General features: G+C 47.0%; 1 protein-coding gene across 3 annotated transcripts in view; it reads right to left on the bottom strand.

Moving 5' to 3' along the window:
- The window catches only part of LOC144480210 (neurotrypsin-like), a 55,029-nt gene that overhangs the window by 35,238 nt on the left and 4,653 nt on the right, over positions 1-15,138 (bottom strand). For 2 of the 3 annotated variants that reach the window (XM_078199431.1, XM_078199432.1), the window contains exons 4-7: positions 12,290-12,532; positions 7,875-8,013; positions 4,838-5,016; positions 2,551-2,698 (exon numbers count right to left, since the gene is read on the bottom strand). In XM_078199431.1, coding sequence (XP_078055557.1) covers positions 2,551-2,698; positions 4,838-5,016; positions 7,875-8,013; positions 12,290-12,532 — 709 coding nt within the window. Of the gene's footprint in view, positions 1-2,550; positions 2,704-4,837; positions 5,017-7,874; positions 8,014-12,289; positions 12,533-15,138 lie in introns of all 3 variants that reach the window. The other variant, XM_078199433.1, reaches the window with a different exon arrangement.

The raw sequence follows: 15,138 nt of genomic DNA, 5'->3' as shown, positions 1-15,138 counted from the left end.
ATCTATTTTCACACTTTCCAGAATTGCTAACACCTCCTCCTTATGAACCTCAATCCCGTCTAGTCTAATAGCCTGTATCTCAGTATTCTCCTCAACAACATTGTCTTTTTCCTGTGTGAATACTGACGAAAAATATTCATTTAGCGCCTCTCCTATCTCTTCGGACTCCACGCACAACTTCCCACTACTGTCCCTGACTGGCCCTAATCTTACCCTAGTCATTCTTTTATTCCTGGCATACCTATAGAAAGCTTTAGGGTTTTCCTTGATCCTACCTGCCAAAAACTTCTCATGTCCCCTCCTGGCTCTTCTTAGCTCTCTCTTTAGGTCCTTCCTGGCTAATTTGTAACTCTCAAGCGCCCTAACTGAGCCTTCAGGTCTCATCTTTACATAAGTCTCCTTCTTCGTCTTCACAAGAGATTCAACTTCTTTAGTAAACCACGGTTCCCTCGCTCGACCACTTCTTCCCTGCCTGACAGGTACATACTTATCAAGGACACACAGTAGGTGTCCTTGAACAAGCTCCACATTTCAATTGTGCCCATCCCCTGCGGTTTCCTTCCCCAACCTATGCATCCTAAATCTCGCCTAATCGCATCATAATTTCCTTTCCCCCAGCTATAAGTCTTGCCCTGCGGTATATACCTATCCATTTCCATTGTTAAAGTAAACGTAACCGAATTGTGGTCACTATCACCAAAGTGCTCACCTACCTCCAAATCTAACACCTGGTCTGGTTCATTACCCAGTACCAAATCCAATGTGGCCTCACCTCTTGTTGGCCTATCTACATACTGTGTCAGGAAACCCTCCTGCACACATTGGACAAAAACTGACCCATCTAAAGTACTCGAACTATAGCGTTTCCAGTCAATATTTGCAAAGTTAAAGTCCCCCATAACAACTACCCTGTTACTTTCGCTCCTATCCTGAATCATCTTTGCAATCCTTTCCTCGACATAGCCAGGGCTTTATGACACAGAGTCAGTGGGGATTCCCGCCTATTGAGTTTACTCACAAGTTAAATCAAAGCTTTTACCTTCATGAATTATTTCTTCACATGAGATGTTCATTGTTTGTAACTCTATGTTGAACATTATAGAAATGTTATCTCGATTATGTGTCATTAATTTCACTGCAAGTCTTGAGAAGCTATTAAGGCTTTTTTTTTATACAGATGAATGGGTCGAGGAAATAAATAGTTGTTTGTTTCATGCCCTGTAGAAATTCCATTAAGATCACAACAACCACTGTCCGTAGTCCTTCTGCATTATATCACACACTTCACAATATGGTATGGTTGCACAGTGGTTAGCACTGCTGCCTCACAGCGCCAGGGACCCGGGTTTGATTCAGACCTCGGGTGACTGTGTGGAGGTTGCATGTACTCCCCGTGTCTGCGTGGGTTTCTTCCGGGTGCTCCAATTTCCTCCCACAGAAAGACATGTTGGTTAGGTGCATTGGCCGTGCTAAATTCTCCCTCAGTGTACCCGAACAGGCGCCGGAGTGTGGCGACTAGGGGATTTTCACAGCAACTTCATTGAGGTGTTAAGGTCAGCGGACTTGTGACGCTAATAAATAAACTTTAAAAAGGATAAAAACATGGGTTATGGGGAATAGTGCCTGGGTGGGATCGTTGTCAGTGCAGGCTCAATGGGCCAAATGGCCTCCTTCTGCACTGTAGGGATTCTATGATTAACTAGTTGATGTCTAAAAAGTAAATATGTAACAAATGTGTGATAAAACTCTGCTGATACTTGGTCAACTGAACACGCCAAAAGTGAAACTGGTAAGATATTTGTAAATTGAAAGTATTACGGGGCACAGAACCAAGATGGGTAAGCGGAGTTTAAGATACGGATCGACCATGATCTGATTGCATGGAAGGTTCCAGGGGCTGACTGGTTGACACTTGTTCTTCTAGGCAGTTGCTGAAATACTTGGATACTGACTCAGAGCAACATTGAGAGGGACGGCACAGTGGAACAGTGGTTAGCACTGCTGCCTCACAGTGCCAGGGACCTGGGGTTTGATTCCTGGCTTGGGTCACTGTCCGTGCGGAGTTTGCACATTCTCCCCGTGTCTGCGTGGGTTTCCTCCGGGTGCTCCGGTTTCCTCCCACAGTCCAAAGATGTGCGGGTTAGGTTGATTGGCCATTCTAAATTGCCCTTTAGTGTCCCAGGATGCGTAGGTTAGAGGGATTAGTGGGGTAAATTTGTGGGGTTATGGGGATAGGGCCTGGGTGGGATTGTTGTTGGTGCAGACTCGATGGGCCGAATGGCCTCTTTCTGCACTGTAGGGATTCTATGAAATGGCTATGCTGTACGGCCAAATGATAATTCATTTCGTTTCTTGCGATTTAAAGAAAAATTGTTGATGGGATGTGGGTGTCGCTGGCTAGGTCCACCTTCTCAAGGGTAGTTAGGGATGGGCAATAAATGCTCACCTAGCCAGTGATGCCCACATCCCTTGAATGAATAAAAAAATACACAGTAGATCTGAACCTTTAAACAAGCAAACAAAAAGCTTTCCATTCTGTGCTTATCATACCTTAAACCCAACTGCCTGCAGACCACCTCAGCATCCAGATCATCCCACTGGTCATCACACACAGTCCCCCACTCTCCACCATGGAACACCTCAACTCGACCTTCGTAGTCCTCCTTCCCTCCAACCAGGCGAATGGGCATGACTGAACCTGCACTTGAGAAAGGCAAGGCAAGGACATGCGAAGTGATACTTCAATATCAATCTATTCCTCAATCAATGCCAATCCTGATTTTCACATTCAATCTCAATGATGGTAACTTTAGGGCACTATAGTACCATGTCATGTAGGACAGTCTGTGGCACAGACAAGTGAGGCTAGATTTAGTAAGGGAAGGTGATGGCCTAGTAGTATTATCGCGAGACTATTAACCCAGAAACTCAGCTAATGTTCTGGGGACCTGGGTTTGAATCCTGCCACGGCAGATGGTGGAATTTGAATTCAATAAAAATATTTGGAATTAAGAATCTACTAATGACCGTGAAACCATTTTTCATTATCGGAAAAAGCCATCTGGTTCCTTTGGGAAGGAAATCTGCTGTCCTTACCTAGTCTGGCCTACCATGTGGTTGACTCTCAACTGCCCTCGGGCAACTAGGGATGGGCAATAAATGCTGGCCAGCCAGCGACGCCCATGTCCCACCAATGAATTAAAAAAAAATTGGCAAATTCACTACCCGCAGCTGGGTGGAGGTGCCAGCCCCGGGAAGTGGCAGAGCCTAATCATGCAGGATAGTCTGCCCAATCTTTGTCTGCTCTCACTTTGTTTCCAGGTCGTAGAATGTCATTGCTAGATTCTGGGACAGTGTGTTTGTCACAGAGAGAAAATATGAAGGCCAGCATTCTCCTGAGCTACTGCTCAGCCTAATCTCTGTTCACTGCAGCGGGTCCAGAGAATCCCAGCCACGGATGAGGTTGGAGAATTCCAGTCCTAAACAACATATACACTCCATGTGCTCCAAGAGGCATTTCTACTCACTCGCTGAATGAAAACTCGTGCTTATGTGGGGAAATGGGATTTGGCAGTCGTTGGGATATTCAGAGAAACCAGTGACATTAAATAGTTTTCCAGTTCTTTGTCTATTGTATTACTATACAATATTCTATTATATTACAGAATATTATGTTATATAATATTATAGACACTATTATGGGGCCGGTTAGCTCAATTGGCTGGACGGCTGGTTTGTGATGTGGAGCGATGCTAACAGCGCAGGTTCAATTCCCGTACTGGCTGAGGTTATTCATGAAGGACTCGCCTTCTAAACCTTGCCCCTCGCCTGAGGTGCGGTGATCCTCAGGTTAAATCACCACCAGCCAGCTCTTCCCCTCAAAGGGGAGAGCAGCCTATGGTCGACATGGCGGCACAGTGGTTAGCACTGCTGCCTCACAACCCCAAGGACCCGGGTTCGATTCCGGCCTTGGGTGACTGTCTGTGTGGAGTTTACACACTCTCCCTGTGTCTGGGTGGGTTTCCTCCGGGTGATAGAGTCATAGAGGTTTACAGCATGGAAACAGGCCCTTCGGCCCAACTTGTCCATGCCACCCTTTTTTTTAAAAACCCCTAAGATAGTCCCAATTGCCCGCATTTGGCCCATATCCCTCTATACCCATCTTACCCATGTAAATGTCTAAATGCTTTTTAAAGGACAAAATTGTACCCACCTCTACTACTACCTCTGGCAGCTTGTTCCAGACACTCACCACCCTGTGTGTGAAACAATTGCCTGTCTGGACACTTTTGTATCTCTCCCCTCTCACCTTAAACCAATGCCCTTTAGTTTTAGACTCCCCTACCTTTGGGAAAAGATATTGACTTTCTAGCTGATTATTTTATAGACCTCAATAAGATCATCCCTCAGTCTTCTACGCTCCAGAGAAAAAAGGCCCAGCCTATCAAACCTCTCCTTATAACCATCAAGTCCGGGTAGCATCCTAGTAAATCTCTTCTGCACTCTTTCTAGTTTAATAATATCCTTTCTATAATTGGGTGCTCCGGTTTCCTCCCACAGCCTGAAAGATGGTGAGGTGCATTGACCTGAAGAGGTGCCGGAGTGTGGCAACTAGGGGAATTTCACAGTAACTTCATTGCAGTGTTAATGTAAGCCTTACTTGTGACTAATGAATAAACTTTAACTTTAATTGTCATCTGGGACGATGGCGACATTACATTTACGCTATATTATTATACGGTATTTTAGTATAAGATATTATTCAGGTCAACCATTTTACTTTGCAAATCTATTCATTCCAATTACGCTTGCTGAGGAGTTTATTCCTGGCCTTTACCTTCTGGCAGTCCGCACACAACCCCTGCATCATTGTGGTGGCTACAAGTTCCACTCGCTGACGTGCTGTTCCTACACTGCAGCAAGGCAATCTCGTCACCACGGCAGTGAACCGCATCCATGTGTATGGGACCCGCTCCCACACCGGAAAATGAATCCTTCTTTCCAACCCCCGTTTCACTGCGGACGCAAGCGACAGAAGAGAAAGTAGGGACGGGGATGCAAAGGAAGGGTTAAGAGGTCGTAGTGGGAAAAGGGGTTCATGGAGAGAATGGAAAGAGTGGGAAGGAGAGAGAGGATAAGAGGGAAATGAACAGGAAGTAACAACTGGTTATTTCATGAGTACAATTGCTCACACTACATGTTTTGGAGATTAATTTCCTCTGAATTATTTTTAGTATGCTAGCTGACAAATTTGTGCTATTTTGATGTGGTTAACTTCCTAAAAATAACTAGGCTAATGACTGTGATAAAATAATGCAGAAACTTAACAAGGATGTTAATCAATGACCTAAAAATAGCATGCAACAGATTTGATAAATAAATATGCTGTTTCTCAATTCATTGGTTTAGACTCTCCTAGGATTGTTTTAAGCCTACAGGGGCTGCTAAAATAACAGGAGGCAGACCATACTGCCCTAATGGGTCACGCCAGAATCTTGTCTTCCCTTTCCCCATGGCAACACAGGAACATAGGAATTAGGAGAAGTCGGCAAACTCAGCCCTTCGAGTCTGCTCCGCCATTCAATCAGATCATGGCTGATCTCTCCCTGGTCTCAAATCCGCCTCCCAACCTGTTCCCCTTTTTTGTAGTTAGAAATATATCTGTCTCCATCTTGAAACCATTCACTTAGTCTAAGGAAATTTGGCATGTCCACTACAACTCTCACCATAGAAAGCATTCTTTCCGGTTGTATCACAGCTTGGTATGGCTCCTGCTCTGCCCAAGACCGCAAGAAGCTACAAAGGGTCGTGAATGTAGCCCAATCCATCACGCAAACCAGCCTCCCATCCATTGACATTGTCTACGCTTCCCACTGCCCCGGAAAAGCAGCCAGCATAATTAAGGACCCCACGCACCCCGGACATTCTCTCTTCCACCTTCTTCCGTTGGGAAAAAGATACAAAAGTCTGAGGTCACGTACCAACCAACTCAAGAACAGCTTCTTCCCTGCTGCCGTCAGACTTTTGAATGGACTTACCTTGCATTGAATTGATCTTTCTCTACACCCGAGCTATGACTGTAACACTACATTCTGCACCCTCTCGTTTCCTTCTCTATGTACGGTATGCTTTGTCTGTATAGCGTGCAAGAAACAATACTTTTCACTGTATGCTAATACATGAGACAATAACAAATCAAATCAACGATTCAGACCCCACATTATGTTAATATTATTATGCCAACACAAAGTGCAACAGAAAGCTCCTGTACCCAACCTCTTCTATCCCCAGTACTCACAGGAAATGCTCCCCCCTCCTCCACCCCCCACTCCCCGAGCCTGTCCTGTTGGTTCATGGGATCATGGCTGATCTGCAACTGACTTTCATTTTACCCACCCGTCGCTTTTATTGTTCTTTCATGGGACGTGAGAACTACTGACAAAGCCAGGATTTGTCGCCCATCCCTAGTTGCCCTTGAACCGAGCGTATTGCTTGGCCATTTCAGAAGGGAGTCAATCACGTTGCTGTGGCTCTGGAGTCACATGTAGGCCAGACCAGGTAAGGACGGCAGATTTCCTTCCCTAAAGGACATTAGTGAACCAGATGGCTTTTTCCGACAATCGACGACAGCTTCACGGACACCATCACTGACACTAGCTTTCAATCCCAGGTTTTATTATTAATTAATCGAATTTAAATTCCACCCACTGCCACAGTGGCATTTCATAGAGTCCCTACAATACAGAAGGAGGCCATGAGGCCCAGTGAGTCTGTGCTCACCCAGGCCCTGTTCCTGTAACCCCACACATTTACCCTGCTAATCCCCCTGACACTGGGATCAATTTAGCATGGCCAATCCACCTAACCCGCATATCTTTGGAGTGTGGGAGGAATCGGGAGCACCCGGAGGAAATCGACGCAGACACGGGGAGAAAGTGCAAACTCCACACAGACAATGACCTGAGGCCGGAATTGAACCTGAGTCCCTGGCGCTGTGCCGCCGTGCCGCCCTTTGAGTTCCCGGGTCTCTGGATTACTGGACCAGCAATGTTTCCACTAAGGCATCACCTCCCCAGCTGCTCTGCTTTCGTAACATACGTGCAGGTCCCGTCCTCAGCTTTCAGTTTATGATGACTTTCGTGAGGCCCACAATGTGGACCTCTTAGAATACGAGCTCCCAGATTAAGGCAGTAGTGGCTAGGCCAATCAGGGAGCCCTGCATATGTACATAATGTGGAGATGCCGGCATTGGACTGGGGTGGGCACAGTAAGAAGTCTCACAACACCAGGTTAAAGGCCACTCACCTGATGAAGGAGCAGCGCTCTGAAAGCTCGTGATCCCAAATAAACCTGTTGGAATTTAACCTGGTGTGGTGAGACATCTTACTAGTTACATAATGTGGAGTGTCAGGGTTACTGGCACTCGGGGTTTATACTCTGTACGAGGAAGTACGTGTCCGAGTGTTGCTTACTGTGTAAATAAATCCAAATTTGGTGAAGGGACGCTGGCTTCGGAGGTAGTTATTACACAGTTGGTACACAATCTAAGCTTGGCAAGATTGGACTTGCTCTCTGCCTAACACAGTACAGGTCCAATCAACAGAGCCACTTTGTACACCAAACTTTGTCATTTAAAAGCAACGATCAAAGATGCAAATCTAGCAACATCTTGACCAGCCAGCAATGACATGGCTCAAAACTGATGCAAGCAGTTCCTGCCATGGTAGAGCAAAAACTGCCTTTAAAATGATTAAGTGTTGAACAGTATGATGCCAAGAGCTATACGTCGCCACAGAGGTTTAATGTAACCTTGGCAACAGCTATAATTGCTATGTTCTGGGTAATTGCTGGATGTATTGTTCCAACGTTCATACCTCAAGCTCAGCTGCCGACAGACCACACTGGCATCTCTATCATCCCAACTCTTGTCACAGACAGTGCCCCATTGTCCATTGTAGAGCAACTCCACCCTCCCCTCGTGTGGGCTGGCTCCTCCACTCAATCGGACGGCACCTTAAAAATCCAAGAAAACTATGAACAGCCTTTTGTCCTTTGAGAAGTAACAAGTCCTTAATCAAAATAAATTGGTGCGTATTAGGCAGACCAAGAAAAAAAACACCTCTAACCAGTTATTGAAAGTGTTGGAAACACTTATGCAACCGCTAAAATTCTCCAAATGCGTCTTAACCCACAACTAATTGCAGCATAATAAACTGGTGCAACCACATTGCAATTTTCCATCTCCCAGCTAAAGGAGTGCTCTCTAATTTTAGCAAGGCGTTCGATAAGGTCCCCCATGCAAAACTTCTAGAAAAAGTGAGAGGGCATGGGATCCAAGGGGCTGCTGCCCAGTGGATCCAGAACTGGCTCGCCCAAAGGAGTAAGAAGTTTAACAACACCAGGTTAAAGTCCAACAGGTTTATTTGGTAGCAAAAGCCGCACAACATGTTTCCCCCAGTCCAACGCCGGCATCTCCACATCATGATTGCCCAAAGGAGGCAGAGAGTGGGTATAGATGGGTCTTTTTCTAAATGGAGGTCGGTCACCAGTGGTGTGCCCCAGGGATCTGTTCTGGGACCCTTGCTGTTTGTCATTTTCATAAATGACCTGGATGAGGAAGCGGAGGGATGGGTTGGTAAGTTTGCCGACGACACGAAGGTTGGTGGGGTTGTGGATAGTCTGGAGGGATGTCAGAAGTTACAGAGGGACATAGATAGGATGCAAGACTGGGCGGAGAAGTGGCAGATGGACTTCAACCCAGATAAGTGCGTCGTGGTCCATTGTGGTAGGTCAAATGGGATGAAGGAGCACAATATAAAGGGAAAGACTCTTAGTACTGTAGAGGATCAGAAGGACCTTGGGGTCCGGGTCCATAGGACTCTGAAATCGGCCCCGCAGGTGGAGGAGGTGGTTAAGAAGGCGTATGGTGTGCTGGCCTTTATCAATCGAGGGATTGAGTTTAGGAGTCCGGGGATAATGATGCAGATATATAAGACCCTCATCAGACCCCACTTGGAGTACTGTGCTCAGTTCTGGTCGCCTCACTATAGGAAGGATGTGGAAAAGATTGAGAGGGTGCAGAGGAGATTTACAAGGATGTTGCCTGGATTGAGTGGCATGCCGTATGAGGATAGGCTGAGGGAGCTCGGTCTTTTCTCCTTGGAGAGACGAAGGATGAGAGGAGACCTAATAGAGGTGCATAAGATGTTGAGAGGCATAGATCGGGTGGACTCTCAGAGGCTTTTTCCCAGGGTGGGAATGTCTGCTACAAGAGGACACAGGTTTAGAGTGCTAGGTACAGGGGAGATGTTAGGGGTAAGTCTTTCACACAGAGGGTGGTGGGCGAGTGGAATCGGCTGCCGTCAGGGGTGGTGGAGGCGAACTCAATAGGGTCTTTTAAGAGACTCCTGGATGAGTACATGGAGCTTAATAGGATGGAGGGTTATAGGTAGGTCTAGAAGGTAGGGATGTGTTCGGCACAACTTGTGGGCCAAAGGGCCTGTTTGTGCAGTAGTTTTTCTATGTTTCTATTTGTTTAACTCCAGAAGCACCAATGCAGCTCCACCTGGTCTCAAATCTCTAATGCATTGCTGCTGCCACAACATAATTGCAGCCCATGCACCGCTTGCCTGTCCGGGGTTTAGGCTGAAGGGCATTTGCAGAAGCAATTCGACCATAAGCTTGAGGTAAACCTTTGAGATTGCGCATGTGTTGGCAACACAGGCTGGTGTGGACTGCATTAGTGTTCAGCCAGGCTGATCCAGAGGGTCAAATTCAAATTGAAATTTCGATTGTTTCCATAAATCTCACTTTCAGTCCCCAAGCGCTTTCCTGAACCACCTGTGCATATTGTTACGACGCGGGTGGGGGTTGTTCCCCTTTAAGACATAGCACCAAATCCCCCAAAGAGGGATACATAGAATCATAGAAACCCTACAGTGCAGAAAGAGGCCATTTGGCCCATCGAGTCTGCACCGACCACAATCCCACCCAGGCCCTACCCCCATATCCCTACATATTTACCTACTAATCCCTCTAACCTATGCATCTCAGGACACTAAGGAACAATTTTAGCATGGCCAATCAACCTAACCCGCTCATCTTTGGACTGTGGGAGGAAACCGGAGCACCCGGAGGAAACCCACGCAGACACGAGGAGAATTTGCAAACTCCACACAGTGGAGATACCTCGCCTCGGAATCTGTTAGAAGTGTGTGGGAAGGTGTGAACTGTTCTTTAATGGGGTTTAGTGGTTGACTAACAGAAATACCTGACACTCACTTTAACATGAACACTTAGCAATTTATTTACTTAACTAACTGGGAACTTTAACTAAACAAGTAACATACCGAATAAAATAAGATTCTACTGGAATGCTGTTCAGATAAATACAACACCCATTCATTAACCAAAAAAAATTACAACCAGGTTTTGTGACTTTCAGAAACTTTTTGGATGTTCTTTTGTGGATTCCCTCTGGCTGTGAGTTCTTTTAAATTTGGTACCTTTTGCTGGTTAGAAGGCAGGGTGGAGAGCTGGTCTCTCCCTCTCGGCTTGGGAGGTGGCGGTTACTAACTAACTGTTTTTCTCTCTTTTATACCTGTGATGACCTATCAAATTTCCTACAGCAGGATTGGTCTGATGTTTTCAACACCATCAAATTCAAATCTCACAGGTTCTTGGTAGCTGAGTGCTTGTTTTAAATTGATTGGGCAAAATTCGAACATTCAAATGCCTGAAGCCTGTTACCAAGGTGACCCTGCTACCTGGCTTTGGGTACAAATGTTTCAGTCTGGATGTACTTTGCATTTTAAACCTCCACGCATTGAAACAAAACCAGCTTTTAACTCCAAGCATTTTCTTTACATTCTGTACATCTTTATATACACAACTTTGCAACAATATTCATTAAGTCCGCTCGGGTCAAGAGAGGATTCACTGAGTCGAGTGGTCTGGAAACCTCCACTAGCTTGGCTAATGAAGGAATTGGGTAGGTGAGCCAGACAGTTTCAGATGTTTGGGTTGATTCCTCTCCCGTACTGGGACAGCTGGTCTCAGATAGGCTGGCAGCAAGTGGTGCTCCCATTGCCATCCCTCCATTAGGGAGGGAGTGAAGGGGGTAAGAATCTTCATTCGATTGGCTTCCAGAAATGCCCGGCGAGAAATACACCATCAAGACATACTCCTGAAAGAAAGGATATGAAAGCAAGGGAGCAGAGAACGTTCAGCTTAAAGACCCTCAAGAGGCGAAAGAGTGAAAATTAACAGGGTGGCGGGGAATGGCGGCACCGTGGCACGGTGGTTAGCACTGCTACCTCACAGCGATAGGGACACGGGTTCAATTCCCAGCGGGGTCACTGTCCGTGTGGAGTCTGCACGTTCTCCCCCGTGTCTGCATGGGTTTCCTCCGGGTGCTCCTGTTTTCTCCCACAGACTGAAAGACGTGCTGGTTAGGTGTATCGGCCATGCTAAATTCTCCCTCGGTGTACCCGAACAGGCGCCGGAGTGTGGCGACTAGGGGGATTTTCACAGTAACTGCATTGCAGTGTTAATGTAAGCCTTACTTGTGACACTAATAAATAAACTTAAACATCTTGAGGTGAGAAATTGCTGTGGTTGCAGAGTTCTGTGCAGCAACTCCTTCCACCGCTAAACTCAAAACTGCTCTCACACCAGTTGCTAAACATCCTGACAGATCCTATTCCGGGGTACTCGACGTTCAATTATCCATTGAATTTGACATTTCTGCTAACCCTTCCCAAACCGTATGCACATAATTCTCGTATTTATTTATTAGTGTCACAAGTAAGGCTTACATTAACACTGCAATGAAGTTACCGTGAAAATCCCCCAGTCGCCACACTCTGGGGCCTGTTCGGGTACACTGAGGGAGAATTTAGCACGGCCAGTGCACCCTAACCAGCACGTCTTTCAGGCTGTGGAAGGAAACCGGAGCATCCGGAAGAAACCCACGCAGACACGAGGAGAACGTGCAGACTCCACACAGACAGTGACCCAAGCCGGGAATCGAACCGGGGTCCCCAGCACTGTGAGGCAGCAGTGCTAACCACTGTGCCACCGTGCCGCCCCGTGGCAGTGGAGGCGAGTAGGCCTGACTCACAGAACTTGGCCATAGACTTTAATTCCTTCAGTGAGGGGGAAAGCATGGCTTAGACCTCCTTTCAATTTTAATTTCCTTCATGCCCAGATCAGCATGAGGTGACAGTCACGGGATCCTTCCACCCGTATTAATGGCCGCGTTGAATGCAAAGAGAAGCAAAATGTTTACCGTGATTGCAGTCACATTCTGACCAGCTTATTGACCCCGTCTCCTTGCGGTAGAAGCACCACGGGATGGTTTCGCCATCGGGATTGCGGCAGAAGTTGTGGTCGCCAAGGCGCTTGTTGGGATACTGCTGGACATAGTCTGGGAATTCTGTCCACTTCAGGCACTCTTTCCCTGTCACAGTGGAGGTTACTGACCCGGTATAATGACCCAGTTCAGTGAAACCGCCTAAGCACCGGTTAACAGCTGTGGAAACAAGGGACAGATCGAGAAATTAGGTTTCTTCTACACCCGTTTTACACTGTTAAAGAGGGTGGGTTAGCCATCTGCCTCCAGGAACTTGCCATTTCAACCACAAAAGGGTGTTCGTGAATGTATTACTTTAGACTAATCCCTTGCAATTCCTTATGCAAAGTGTCTAAACTTTAACCATCGCTGCTCTCTCTTTACACATAATATCTATTGGCAATACTGTGTCAACTAATTCATGAAAGACTTGCTGTTATATACACCTTTCAAAACCTTAGGACATCGCAAAGCCCTTTACAGTTAACAAGGTACTTTTAAAGTACTGTTGTAATGTAAGAAACACAGCAAACTCCCAAAAACAGTGATGTGGTAATGACCAGATTATCTGTTTTAGTGATTTTATGATTAGAGGATGAATATTGGCCGGGGGGGGGGGGGCAGAGAGAACTTGCCTGTTCTTCAAAACAGTGCCATGTGGTCCTTTACATCCAGGCAGGCAAGGCCTCCATCAGACATATTGGCCGGGACTCTACCACCTTGCCCGCCACGGAATCGGAGTGGGCGAGGCTTCGACAATGGAAATCTCCATTGACCTCAGGCGGGGATTTCCGGTCTCGCCCGAGCAAGGCCATACAATCCCGCCCGTCATCTGAGACACATCACTCCAGACAGTGCCACTCTCCCTCAGCGCTGCACTAGTCTAGATTTTTATGCTTAAGTCTCTGAAGTGGAATTTGAACCCACAACCAGCAGACACAGAGGCAAGGGTGCTACCCAATGAGCCACCAATGACACAATGAGCTGGAGGCAGGGGCAGTCCATCTTCCAGCCAATAGAGACTTTTGCAGCACTCATTGTATAGAGAGAACAGAGACTCAACATGTGGGGAGTTACGAACACTAGCCTGTCTCTCACGGCTCCTTGATTCAGCGTATTGGACCCTCTGCATCCTCAGCAAACATAACAAAATACCAACAGAATTTCCATAGACACGTAGAGAAACAAGTCACACAACACATGCAGGGTTTTAAAAGTAATGAGAACTAGGAATCATCTTTCAAAGCTGAAATGTGTTGAATCCAAAAGGATAACAGCTTCTACAGCAGATCATAGAAGGGTCACAGCTATCGTCGCCGTGCTGCTCATAAGATCATAAGATATAGGAGCAGAATTAGGCCATTCGGCCCATCGAGTCTGCTCCGTCATTCAGTCATGGCTGATAAGTTTTTCAACCCCGTTATCCATAACCTTTGATCCCCTTACCAATCAAGAACCTACCTAACTCTGTCTTAAATACATTCAATGACCTGCCCTCCACAGCCTTCTGTGGCAATGAATTCCACAGGTTCACCACCCTCTGGCTGAAGAAAGTCCTCCTCATCTCAGTACTCTGAGGCTGCGCCCTTGGATCCTAGTCTCTCCCCACGTCCACTCTATCCAGGCCTTTCAGTATTCTGTAAGTTTCAATGAGATCCACCCCCTCATCCTTCTAAACTCCATTGAGTACAGACCCAGAGTCCTCAAACTCTCCTTATACGTCAAGTCTTTCATTCCCAGGATCATTCTCATGAACCTCCTCTGGACCCTCTCCAAGGACAGCACATCCTTCCTTAGATACGGGACTTGCTCACAATACCCATCTGAAAGAGCAACTCACCTAATGTCACTCCCTTGAATTTTCCCTCTAGGCTCCAGATATATCCTTTCCAGATAATGATCCTATTCTCCTTGTTACTGCCTTGATTTTACCTGTCTCCACCACACTCTAAGGTAGCGCATTCCAAATCCTAACCACTCGCGGTGTGAATAAGTTTCTCCTCACGTTGCCATTGCTCCTTTTTCCAATTACCTTAAACCTGTGCCCACTCATTCTCGCTCCTTTCCATCAATGGGAACCATTTCTCCCTATCTGCTCTGCCCAGACCCCTCACAATCTTGACTAACCCAATCAAGTCTCCTCTCGACCTTCTCTTCTTCAAGAAGAATGGTCCTTACTTCTCCAGTGTTTCCAAGTAACTGCAGTTCCTCATCCCGAAAACCATTCTCATGCATCTTTTCTGCACCCTCTCTAATGCCTTCACTGCCTTGCTAAAACGTGGTGTCCGGAACTGTGACAATATTCCAGCTGAGGACAGAGAACGGGGGTGCGATCTTACCGGTTCACCACACCGGTCAATAGGGGCGGTGAGCTGGTCAGATAGAGCAAGAGGCGGAAAAGTCAGCTTCATACCTGGTTTCTTCCCTCTTGCGATCTTGCCGGCCCTGTTTTGCCGCCTCACACTCTTTGATTTCAATATGAATGACGTGATTTCCATGGAACGGTGCCAGCCTGGGGAGAGGGGTGATCGGGGGATGGAGTGGCGATCGGGGGGGTTAGGGGCGGTGATTGGGGAGTTGGGGGGTGGGGGGGGGGGGGGGAGGTGATGTCTGGGGCGGGGATCAGTTGGTCGATATCTGGGGTACCAAATTGTGGGGGGAAGGGGGGTGGGGGAGGTGGCGGAGGGGTGGAGGCGATGTCCGGGCAGCGATTGGGTTGATGGTGGGGGGTAATACACACAGTATACTGGGAGATCAGTGCACTTGCGCATTGGCGCCCCAGGAGC

The sequence above is a fragment of the Mustelus asterias genome, chromosome 28 (assembly GCF_964213995.1).
Source record: "Mustelus asterias chromosome 28, sMusAst1.hap1.1, whole genome shotgun sequence".
Lineage (NCBI taxonomy): Eukaryota > Metazoa > Chordata > Chondrichthyes > Carcharhiniformes > Triakidae > Mustelus > Mustelus asterias.
Note: the sequence above shows the minus strand (reverse complement) of the source record. Positions and strands in the feature narration are given on the sequence as shown.